The sequence below is a fragment of the Lipomyces japonicus genome (assembly GCF_038497905.1).
Source record: "Lipomyces japonicus strain CBS 7319 unplaced genomic scaffold V1514scaffold_51, whole genome shotgun sequence".
Taxonomy (NCBI): domain Eukaryota; kingdom Fungi; phylum Ascomycota; class Lipomycetes; order Lipomycetales; family Lipomycetaceae; genus Lipomyces; species Lipomyces japonicus.
In genome coordinates this window covers 67,204-78,797 of record NW_027117863.1, presented here as the reverse complement: position 1 = coordinate 78,797, position 11,594 = coordinate 67,204, and the positions used below count along the sequence as shown (strand labels likewise).

General features: G+C 46.7%; 5 protein-coding genes across 5 annotated transcripts; 3 read left to right on the top strand and 2 right to left on the bottom strand.

The window, feature by feature from the left end:
- Nucleotides 1–602: 602 nt before the first annotated feature.
- On the bottom strand, nucleotides 603–1,346 carry V1514DRAFT_285154 (membrane-associating domain-containing protein; the record flags this gene model as incomplete). The annotated part of the gene is made up of 1 exon (XM_066925161.1): nucleotides 603–1,346. The coding sequence occupies one exon, from the start codon at nucleotides 1,344–1,346 to the stop codon at nucleotides 603–605; it is 744 nt and encodes a 247-aa protein (XP_066781416.1).
- Nucleotides 1,347–2,461: 1,115 nt separating this feature from the next.
- On the top strand, nucleotides 2,462–4,010 carry V1514DRAFT_285131 (uncharacterized protein; the record flags this gene model as incomplete). Its single annotated transcript, XM_066925158.1, has 7 exons — nucleotides 2,462–2,588; nucleotides 2,657–2,717; nucleotides 2,769–2,862; nucleotides 2,923–3,063; nucleotides 3,211–3,588; nucleotides 3,673–3,857; nucleotides 3,914–4,010. The coding sequence occupies 7 exons, from the start codon at nucleotides 2,462–2,464 to the stop codon at nucleotides 4,008–4,010; spliced, it is 1,083 nt and encodes a 360-aa protein (XP_066781415.1).
- A 999-nt stretch (nucleotides 4,011–5,009) lies between these two features.
- On the top strand, nucleotides 5,010–7,398 carry V1514DRAFT_178398 (uncharacterized protein). The gene is made up of 2 exons (XM_066924588.1): nucleotides 5,010–7,277; nucleotides 7,348–7,398. Exon 1 carries the CDS (start codon nucleotides 5,131–5,133, stop codon nucleotides 7,027–7,029), a length of 1,899 nt encoding a protein of 632 aa, XP_066781414.1. The 5' UTR covers nucleotides 5,010–5,130; the 3' UTR covers nucleotides 7,030–7,277; nucleotides 7,348–7,398.
- On the top strand, nucleotides 7,210–8,604 carry V1514DRAFT_178347 (uncharacterized protein). Its single transcript, XM_066924587.1, has 3 exons — nucleotides 7,210–7,277; nucleotides 7,348–7,585; nucleotides 7,657–8,604. Exon 3 carries the CDS (start codon nucleotides 7,697–7,699, stop codon nucleotides 8,480–8,482), a length of 786 nt encoding a protein of 261 aa, XP_066781413.1. The 5' UTR covers nucleotides 7,210–7,277; nucleotides 7,348–7,585; nucleotides 7,657–7,696; the 3' UTR covers nucleotides 8,483–8,604.
- Nucleotides 8,605–8,656: 52 nt separating this feature from the next.
- V1514DRAFT_285103 (histone acetyltransferases subunit 3-domain-containing protein) lies at nucleotides 8,657–11,334 on the bottom strand (the record flags this gene model as incomplete). Its single annotated transcript, XM_066925157.1, has 5 exons — nucleotides 8,657–9,510; nucleotides 9,568–9,801; nucleotides 9,850–10,257; nucleotides 10,315–10,398; nucleotides 10,614–11,334. 5 exons carry the CDS (start codon nucleotides 11,332–11,334, stop codon nucleotides 8,657–8,659), a joined length of 2,301 nt encoding a protein of 766 aa, XP_066781412.1.
- Nucleotides 11,335–11,594: the final 260 nt, after the last annotated feature.

Below are 11,594 nucleotides of genomic sequence, written 5' to 3'. Positions count from 1 at the left end.
CGAAGCCAAAGTGGAAAACTTTCAGAAAGTGGCGCAGGATGTCATTGGAGATTTTTGAAGATCAATTATCGAAAGGCAATCTCAAGTTTATACAACGATATCTGGGTTCTCGTGAGATGGATGGAGTCTTGCTGGAGGAGATTAAGAGCTGTTCAAATAGACGACAATGTTTTTTTAAAAATTATTACAATAATGTATGTTAATAATTTACGTAATTTGTGACTATCGAGAACTTATAATTATTTGATTATTTTTGAAAAAACATCACGTGACACACCTTTGCTTAGTGCATTAAGCGGCGTTGAGGTAATAGTAAAAGTCACGTGTAAATTGGAGAACAGATTATGGCTCGCGTTTCGCGAAAATGAATTACGTTACGTGATTTTACTGTTTAGATAGTTAATCCAACTTAATTAGTGGGTTAGGGCGTGAGCAGAAAAGCGAGAACGCGATATGGTTTCACGAACTATGTCGGATGAACGCAGGGAAAAAGAATAAGAATTATCATTATAGTAATAATTGCAAAACAATAACAAGAGTAATAGTAATAAATTAATTATAAATAATTAAAAATATAAATGACGTAGGCATAAAACTATGGCTTACTGTGGCCGGGCAGTGTCAGTTTCCGGCGACAAATCCGGCGCGTCCGCCGTAGCAGCCGGGATCTCTGCTGGAGTGGCAGCGACAGTGAGTACAGGCTCCGGTTGAGCCACCGGTTGTTCTACTTCTGCCGGGGTCACATCAGGCGGTTGCACAGCCTCGGGGTGCTCTTCAAGTTCAGTACCTTCTTGTGGCGGCGGCACGACTGCTTTTTCAGCATCGGCCGGTTGGCCACTTGCGGCAGTCGCAGAAGTGCCAGCATGGCGGAACGTCTGCAAGCCCAGAAAGATGGACGACAGAATAAACAAGATCCAGGTAATGGCGGCCATGGCGATGGCAGCCTTGCCTGTCTTGCAACCGCTGCTCCACCTAGACGATCCGTAGTAATAATAATAACCGCCGTAGTAACCAAACGCGGAGCAACTGTATGGCCCGTAAATGGCAGCCATGGCAATAAACCCGGTAAACCAAAACACGTTAAGCACGAGATCAACCACGAATGGAAAAAAGACCCAGAAATGAATAAATTTGGGGTAGTAGATTGGTGCGAATACGAGGTAAGCCAGTGCCAGCAACGTGAGGAGCGACACGAACAGCAGGTAAGCTGCCGCGCCGCCGCCTTGAATGTCATGCACGGTGGACGCGGTCAAGCCGAGGGTAATGATTGCAAAAAATGCCTGAGCAACGCGCAAGCCGAGGCCATGCCTGGGTGCGTCGTAGTTGTAGAATTTTTCGAAAGCCATGGTATGCGGGCGATATGGCAGAGTACAGGGTGGAGCGGAGGTATGAATGGTATAATATCTAGTCAGCAGCAGTACACCTCATGATGCAGAGATCATCATCAACAACGGGGTGAAGCGCAGGGGAAATAGAGTGTTGCTAAGCGGGCCTGCATGGCGGCTTAAGCGAGACACGCGACGCGACCTGGTCACCCGCCGGCTGCACGTGACAACACTGTCAGTCAGTACAAACCCCTGGAGCGCGTCAGCGTGGTAAGGCGCGGGTTGGTTTTCAGGTTTTTCTTTTTCTTCGCACCAGGATTTGCATAGCTTTTGCCATTCAACGATCTGGTTCCTGTTGGGTTTTGTTTGCCAAACCGCTGCCTCCCACTCCCATTCTCCATCGTTACTCCTCGTAGTTGCGAAGTTTTTTTTTTTTGTGGTTGTTGAGTGCGTGACCTAGTGTGTGCTTCATGGGTATCTCTCCCCCCTTCATGTCATTATTGCTGCTCTCCCCTCGTGCCTGCGCACGGCGGGTTGTTCGAACAAGTCCCTTGTTGACGATGGTGGCGGCGGCGGCGGCGGCAACGTCGTCATCATCGTCATTGTCATCGATCGGGCCGGCTTATTCTTCTGTTGCTGCTTCATTTTGTTCGTCTTTCTCCTGCTTAGGTTGAATTGCAAGTGGACTAACCTAACCCTTTTCTGTCTTTTTTTGCTCTTCGTTACAGACAACCAGCGCCCGTACTATTCGTCCGGCGGTTACGACAGCTACAGAACACCGGTAAGTGCCTGATGGGATTTTTGTTCATTTTATTTTTTTTCGGCCGGCGCCGGTGCCGGGCGCTGGCCCAGGACGGGAACATGCCCTAACCCTGACTGTCTGGTTCTAGCGTGATCGATCGCGGTCCCCCGCCCGCTCAATCAACACCACCGCGGCCACCGACTCCGGCATCATCGACCCTGCCAACACCGCATCCGACGGCAACAGCAACAACAATCCCATCCGATCACCCTCGCCTGCCCGTGACTTTCACCGTCAGCGTTCGCCCAGATTCAGCAGACGTGGCCCTCCTCCGCACTCGTCCGGTGGTGGTTTTTCTTCGCATTACGATCGTCATCCTCCTCATTACCGCAACATGAGTTCTTCCGCTGCTCCTGGTGGCGGTGACGGTGCGTCTTCTTCCTCTCAGGACCGTCGTGTCTACGTTGGCAACTTGCCGTACGAGGTGAAATGGACTCAACTCAAGGACTTTATGCGCTCGGGTAATTATCATCCAGCTACCACATCCTTCGTCGTTCATCGGTTACTAACTCGTTTTGTCTACCTACAGCCGGTGAAGTTCTTCACGCTGACGTTCTTACGCTTCCTAATGGCATGTCCAAGGGCTGCGGGTTCGTATTTTTTTTTTCTTCCCTTTTTGCTTGCGCAATCTAATTGTTTAGTGTCGTTGAATACGCAACCAGAGAAGATGCCCAAAACGCGATCGCAACCCTGACCAATCAATCTCTGCTTGGCCGCAACGTCTACGTCCGCGAGGTATGTCATGCCATCCATTAATTCTAATACATATTTTGTGCTGATTATTTATTTATTTAGGATCGAGAATTGACCAATCGCCCGTCGTCCTACAATACTGGTGGTTATTCTAGATACGATTCCGACTACAACGCTGGTGGTTACTCTGGTTCTTCCGGCGCACCCCCGCCTTCCGCCGGAAATCAAGTCTATGTTGGAAATGTAAATACCCTGATTATTCCTATTTTTACTTAAGCATTTTAGTCATCTAAAGAAAAAAAATAATTATTTCCTTAAAGACAAGAAATATATATACAAAATGGCAGGAAAAGAGCTAGGCTAATGTGTTTAATTTTCAACGTTCATCAGCTACCATATTCAGTTGGGTGGCCGGAGTTGAAGGATTTTTTTAGGCAGGCCGGAAATGTGATTAGAGCCGATGTACAGACTGGATACGATAATCGTTCAAAAGGTTCTGGTGTGGTCGCGTTCGAAAATCGCGAAGATGCTCAGAACGCGATCGCTAGATTTAACGGTTTTGACTGGAATGGTAGACCAATTGAAGTTCGTGAGGATCGTTTCGCAGGTCGCAGATCTGGTGGTGGTTATGGTCGTGGTAGTTATCAATCTGGTGGTTATCAATCTGGTGATTACGGTCGCCAGGCTCATGTTTCTGTGCCGCCAAACGAATTTACTGACGGTGCCATCAGTGGCGGTAACCCAAGTAATACCATCCACGTCCGAAATGTATGTTGAGTATTGTTTTTTTTTTTTTTTGGTTTTATAAAATAATGGGCTTTCCTTTTTTAACATTTTTTTTTTTTGGTTCAGCTTCCTTGGTCGACTTCGAATGAGGATTTAGTCGAACTTTTCCAGACGATTGGTAAAGTTGAGCGGGCTGAGATCCAGTTCGAGCCTAGCGGCCGATCAAAGGGCTCTGGTGTTGTTGAGTTTGAAAATCAAGAATTGGCTGATGTTGCCATCAGCAAATTTTCAGGTTATCTTTACGGCAACAGGTAAGTTTGAATTTTAAGATATGTCATGTAATAGCAATGATCTGACATCATAACAGGCCACTTGGACTTTCTTACGTCCGATACGAAAACGCTGGCCCAATTGATCCTGCGCGTGAAGGCTTGAATCCGGTTGAAGACGATCCTGTATTGTAATTGCCTCTTTTTTTAATTTTTTTTTGTCTGTTTTGAAATCTGTTTTTAAGTGTGACTAAAGTGTACTGTATGTGAAAACACAAATAAGAAAAGCGAGATGAAATCTTTTTGTAAACTATGAACATTATTATTTTATCATTACATTACATTACAATTGTTTTTTTGCGCTCTAATATTGTTCATAAGATGAATGGTAACTTATTATTACATTTCGTCTAAAACGAGGCTGACATTTAATTTAAAATGCGAGTTGCGATGAGGCTGAACTGATAAAGTTTCAAATATTTTGATTTATTACTATTATTTGAACGACAAACAAAAACCATATCAAACGAGATATACTATTCGAATTTTTTGTGTAAATTTCAAATGGGATTTAATTTGGCAAGATCAATCTTGTAACAATAACAAAAACAAAAAGTACCGAGTTTGCAAAAAAAATCACAGCGGCGGTGATGATAAACCAAGCATTCCCTGACACCATGAGTTCATCATGTACGGTTGTAACCGAAGGTTAGTAGGTGACCAAGAGAATGGAAAAACATGAAACAGCAATTAGGAAATTTTTTTTTTTTTTTTTTCTTTTTGTTTTGGTTTGGTTTGTAATATGTAATTTGGGTTAATATTAATAGCACCAATATCATCCTTGCCGACAAATACGACGACGACGACGACAGCGGCCACAACGAGGGCATTTCGAGATTGGACGCCACAGATTCGTGCTCCAAAACCAGAAAGGTAAAAAAAAAAATGGTCGATTCGGCATCTGTGATTTTAACGATGAACCAAAATAGTAACCATGTATAGGCGGTTCCGGCTTGACGATCTTGTTGCCAGCAATAATGACGGTCTTGATTTTGGCACATGGCATGTCCATGATGATGATGGTAATGGTCAGCCCGAAAACTTACAATTACAACAAGGGCGACGACGGCGGCAAAGGCAAGCAAGTAATAATTCACAATGGCAGGAGGATTCCCAATATCATCAATTTTCGTCATCGTCAATATCATTATCATCATCATCTTTGTCGTCATCACCATCACGACATTCAATAATCCGGTTTAATTCGCCAATACTGTCATTAGGCAATGATGAAATTTTTTTGCCAGAACACGGCATGCCGGAAATCAGGAATTTGTCATTGGCAAGTTTGCAGGCCCTGCCGTTTTCGTTCCGCACGCAAGTTCGCGACCTGCGATCGCGTTATCATGTTTTGTTTAAAAATAAGCATGATTATTATAATAATAATAACAGTAATCATGATGAAGATGGCAAGCACGACAGCATGCTGGATTGGGCGTTGGACGTGTTGCGATTGCGGCATGCATGCGCGGATTTGTTTACGCCGGATGACAATCCGATGCTGGCCACCGGTCAGGACGTGATTGCCTTGTTAATGAACAAAGGTAATAGTGATAATAATAATAATAATAATGATGATGATGATGATGATGGAGGTGGTGGTGGGGATAATGACATGCCGGTGAAGTTACTGTACCACGTTGGCTTGTGGCACCAGCGCGGTCAATACGGCTACACGGTCGACCGGGCCATTGCGTATGATTATTTCACTAGGGCCACTGGCAGACCGGACGCGGACGCTGCTGCCACGATCAGCGGCAGGGCATGGTACCGGTTGGGCATGTTGCTGGAACAAGACGGCCGTCATGATGAGGCCGTGCGGGCTTTCGAAACCGCAGGCAGGTATGATTGCGGCAGTATGTTTGCCCTGGCTCATGCTTACGCTTGCCAGCAACGTGACCGTGACGTTCCCGCTGCGGCGGACCTGCTGCGGCAGGCGGCGCACCTGGCGGACTCGGATTTCAGCTTGCCGGCGTTCGTGTACGGGAAATTACTCGCTGGCGACGACGTTCACGACGATCAAGATGATTATCACTTCGATGGCTATGGTAATACTCAACCGGACGAGCAAGTGAAAGCTGCCGAGTTGCGGGCGGCGTTATCAGCCGGATGGCAATTCCGGCATGACGTTAATCTGGGCAGGCAATTTATTGCCAGGGCAGCATTTTTAGGCTGCGTGCCAGCACAGGCGCGCATGGGACTCGCGTTCAGGCAGGCTTTATCATCATCAGATTTGGCATGCGCGTACGAACCCGCCGTGTCGATGCATTACTACGCGGTCGCAGCCAGGGCCAACAACCCGGCCGGTTTGCTCGGCCTGTCATGGTGGTTTTTTGCCGGCATCGCGGTGGCCAAAAACGATAGGATCGCGGCTGAGTATGCTAAAAAGGCAGCAAGGCTTGGCAGCAGCAAGGCTCAGTTTGCGGTGGGTTTTTTTTACGAAACTGGCGTGATTGATGGTGGTGGTGAAGCAGGCAGGCCAGACATGGCACGGGCAGTGAAGTGGTATGCCAGGGCGGCAAGTAATGGTAACGATGATGCTGCCGACCGGCTTCAACGATTGCATTACCAGCAAAGTGAGAGCTGGCCAACACAGGACGAACGTGATGATGACTTGCGACCGGCACTGGCCAAGCTTGCCGCCCCGCATCTCAGGTTGCATGTCGACCGACAGCGACAACAGCAGCAACAGCAGCAGCCGATATCAATGCCGTCGTCGCCCATGCCATCGTTATCATCGTTCTCGTCAGCATCGTCGGCATCGTCGACATCGTTCTTGTCCGTACCGCATCAGGACCGGTCCAGATCTGCGGCAGGCACGACGACGAGGAGTGCGAGAGAAGGTGAACACGTGCGACGCAAGACAGCAGAGGAACAACGACAGCAGAACTACTCACAATCATCGCATTCTTCTTCGTCTTCTTCTTCGCCGGTCCGGCGACCAGCGACGGCGTCAGCCATTACGACAACCACCACCACGGCCGTAAAGCCTGCGCTTGTCACGCTGTCTTCACAGCAACAACCACCAATCAGCCCTGCCGGCGATGGATCCTCGCCAAGACATGCCACGACTACACCGCAACCAGGTCCAAAGACGTTTGATGAAATGGGCATCCCCAGGCCGGCCAAGGCTCAAGATTGTATTGTCATGTAAGAGAGAAAGCTTTCTGTAAATGAAATCATTTATTATATATTCGGCCACGGTAGCAAAAATTTTTGTCAAAGTAGATATATATAAGCCAGGACGTATTTATGGTACCACATGCCATAATGCATCTTGATGGATCTTTTTCGTCACCGGACCTTTTGGCTTATCACATCTGAATTTTTTTCTGTTCATAATTATGACACGTCGGTGCGTTCGTTCTACAAAAACGGGGAAGGGCGACGTAATCAACCAAGGTACGTAATCAGTACCCATTTTTGGCATTAGTTAAGCCAACAAACTAAATAAATGTGCGTTTTGAAAAAGAAAAATCGTAAAGGTACACGGTAGAGTTTATCCTTTACTTTGTTGCTTGGCCACGTCAGCCCACGTCCAACATTGGTTTTTACTTTGAATTTGCTTGCTTTTTTTTTTTTTTTTTTGTTTTAGCATGAAGTAAAGGGTTTCGGGATTCGGATGATTTGCTTGCTTTTTTTTGTTTGCCCCCTTTTTTTTCCTCATCATACATGATCTCGAAATGGCATGGCATATAAGACAGCACGGGATGTACAATATTTTTCTTGATTCACTTTGATCTATTGTTATTTTTAAGGTCTTTAAATAACACATACATACATACATACATACATCCATACATATATATATATATATATATATGTTCATCATGTGGCCGTCTTGGTTAAGCAATCATTCTCAATCCAGCGAGAGCAATGTTAATATTAATGAAAAACACACGAACCACGGCGGCAATGGCGGCGTATTTGACAATCAACAAGTTGTGCGACAACACGAACTCGATAATCGATTGCAATCATTAGAATTTCAACGTCGCGACCTGGTGACCGCATCAAGGAACCTGGTGCCATCGGTCATGATGTCATGGTCCGTGCCGTTGCCGGCCGCGTTTGCGTCGTACATTGTGCCCAGCATGGGGTTCGATTCCGCGTTCGACATGTTTGCCAATACTTTGTTATCATCATCATCATCAGTATCAGCGGTGCTTAAATTTTGCTTGCTAAACCTGGCTTCGGCTACGGGGTTGATCTTGTTGACGATGTGGGCTCGCGGCCGGTTGCGCTCGTTTGCGACGTACACGGTCTGCGTGGCGTTCATGATTGGATTACTGGCGCAAGCCAGCCGTCACCACTACCAGCAGCCACCGTCGTCCTCACCGCCATGCACTCACGAAACCGGCAGGCTCGGCATGGCAGACGCTGTCGTGACCATGCTGCCGCACGTGCTGTGGTGGGCGTGCCAGTCAGCAGCGGTCGGCGTGGTTGTTGAATACGCCCGTGTGCACGTGCGCTTGTACGTCGTGTCGGCCAGGTTGGCCAGGTGCCAGCAGGCAGGCTCGAATGATTTGGAACTGCAACTCATGACTGCACCGAACCAGGATGGCATGTATCATGATGATGTTGAGGAAAAAATTTGGTTGAATTAAAATAGAAATTAAAGGTGGGTTAAAAAAATATAGTTATGATCATTGCTTTGTGAGGCGTTCGGTTTATGTTTTTTTTTTACTAGTTTGTTTTTTTTTGTAAATTTTTTTTCTTTCAAAATAAAAAAATGTTCGTTAATGTGATTTTACTTTATTTACATAACATTAATTCTGGGACTACTTTTCATCTTGTCCTTGCCTGTTATTGCCTTCGTCTTCATCATCATTATCTTCATCATCAAAAACTTCACCTTTCTGATGACCGGTGTTATCGTGCTCATCATGGTCATTGTCGTGGTCATCATTATCATCATTGTCATTCTCCTGATGTTTATGATCATGATGATAATGATTATTATTATTATTATTTGTTTGTTTTCTACCATCGTCATGATCATGTTCAGATGGCGAAGACCGAGCATCAGAATCAGTAAACACTCGATTTCTCGGCACGCGTTTCATGATCTCTGCCGCCGGAAAAACCGGGCCGATCTTGTCGATCCATCGCCGGCGCTTATCCAACAGGGCCTTAATGCCTTCACCCAATTCAGCCGTGCTCGATCCGATTCCTGAAATCGTGCCCGCTCCTGCTGCCGTGCCCGAAGTTGCGGTTAACCCTGGCGTGCCTGGCCCGCCACCGGCGGCATTGCTTCGCTTCTTTTTGTTTTTCAACGTGCGCGTGCGTTTCAGGTATGCTTGATCGACTTGCTTGTCCAAATCTTCCAAAATATGAGTGTATTCCTGATACGCCATATGTTCATGCACGAGCTTAACCATTTTTTGCTTGCGCTTGACGTTCACGACGGTTAAATACTTTAACCGATCTTGCAACCGTCGCAATTCGGCACAAATCTCATCATCTTCCTTGATCGACCAATTCACGTCATCGTCACTTAAAATGCCAACGTATCGTAATTCGCGACGCAGCCTGTCTTCCAACGTTTGATAATCGGCCTTGACTGATGACACGCGCCAACCTTGCTGTTCGGCAAACGCTGATGACGATGACAATACCGAAACTTCCGCAGCTTCTTCAACAGCACCACCAGCAACACTAGTTGCGGTCGCGGTGGCAACGCCACTACTACTACCACTACTACTACCAGGAACCACGCCGTTGGTTATGCCTACAACTGCCACACCAGAACTTATGGTCACGGTTCCGTTGCTAATCACGGTATCTTCAGATTCGTCCTTTAGCAACGCCGACAAAAGCCGAGACGCAAGCGGGCCGCACGAGATGTCTTCAGTCTCCAACAGATCCTCAGCCATGTTTTCTGATGTGCCCTTGGGAAAGTTGGTAATCAATCCTGCAGAGTTGCCTGTTGCTGACGGCGTTCCTGCCATCGCGTCATCGCCATTAATTGCACCGCCATCAGCCTGAGTCGGCGCGGGCGAAAATGTCGCTGCTGAGCCGTCTTCCTCAGCCCAAACTGCTTGGTAATTCGGGCCCAATGGTGGAATCAAGTATGGAGTCAAATTATCTTGTTGCTGTTGTGAATGTTGCTGCTGTTGAGCTTGTTGTTGCTTTTCATTCAAAAATGCAACATCATCCTCTGTGTAAGGTCTGAAAAATGGTTCAATCCAGGCTTGAAAAGTAGAAAATTGAACCTGATTTGCCGGTTTGGATTTAGAAAAATCTTCATCCGGAATCTCACCTGGTAACAGGTCGGTCAGGTCAGTAGTCGGATACGATGCCACGCCATATTTTAATTTTAAATCTTCTGTACCCGACGTTGGCATTTGATCGACCTGATCAACATCGTCATCAGTTTCAACTCTGGCCGCGGTTGAAGTTGTCATACCACCAGCAGTAATAGCCGAGGTTTTGAAACTTAATGCCGACGCTGGCAAGGTCTGCACGGACACGTATTCTGAACCGGGATTTTTCTCTCGCGTGTCCAGCTTGCGAAGGTCGCCTGCGACCAGGTTATGATCCTGTGATGACGTTATGGTCTGGATTGATTGTTTCAACCTTGGACTTGGTGATGACTCTGTCCGTTGCCGTTTCCTTGGTGTCGTTGTATTACTATTCTCACCTACCAAACAAAAAAAAAAAAACCGTTAGAATTAATTATCATTATTCATCTAATCATAGTTATTTGCCTCCGCTTACCTGTCGTAATCTTTGTACTATCCGTGACATTGTCATCCTCCGTAGCCACAACATCAACACCACCGCCGTCCGTCTTGATCGGAGTCGATGATATACTAACTTGGTCGGTAGACACTTCCGCCAAGTCAGTTTCTTCGCGTTCGCGTTTATCCTTGGCCGCCGCCGCCGCTGCCGCCGCCGCTGCTGCTGCCGCTGCCGCATTCTCTTCCGCTGCCTGTTTCTCAGCCTTGATTTGCAACTCCCTTGCCTCAGCTTCAGCTTTGACCTGGGTCCGTAACGCTTCAGCATCTGCTTTAGCTTGCGCGGCAGCAACAGCAGAAGCAGCCTCTTGCTGTCGCTGTGCCTGCCGTTGCAATAACTGCGCCCGTTGCGATTCCATGCCGCGCAATAACTTGTTCGACCGCAACACGCGCGCGTTCGCGCGTGAGGATAGTAATTTTAAATCGTTTTGTAAAATTTCCAACGTACTTAACTGAGGTATGCTCGTGGTTCGCGCGTTGCCGTCTGTGATTGCATCCGCAGGCGAGCCAGACCGGCCTCGCGTGCCAGGACCAACACTGACGACGACGTACCGGTTGATGAGATCGTCATACGCGGTCACGTCCGAGAATGATGATGATGGTTCTGTTATATCCGGCCTGTCGGTTTCAGAAACGTCAGACACGGCACGAGTTCGTGGCTTGCCCTTGCCTTTGCCTTTGCCTTTGCCTCCTGCTCCTGCTTCTGCGGTCGATGCCATGGTCGCACTTGATGCAGCACTTCTAATCACAACCTTGTTGGAATAAAAAAATCCTATTTCCGTGCAAGCTTGTTTTTTTTTTTTATTTTTAAATTTTTTTTTAAAAAAAAAAAAAAAAGAAAATAGAAAATATATCGTGCTCCCGTATTTTAATGCAACCACCTCCTGCCCTCCCAAATCTTTGTAACAGCCAATTTTATTAAAAATTCGATTTGATGTTAAATTTTTGATCTTTGCAAAATGATTAATTGAATTTGAAA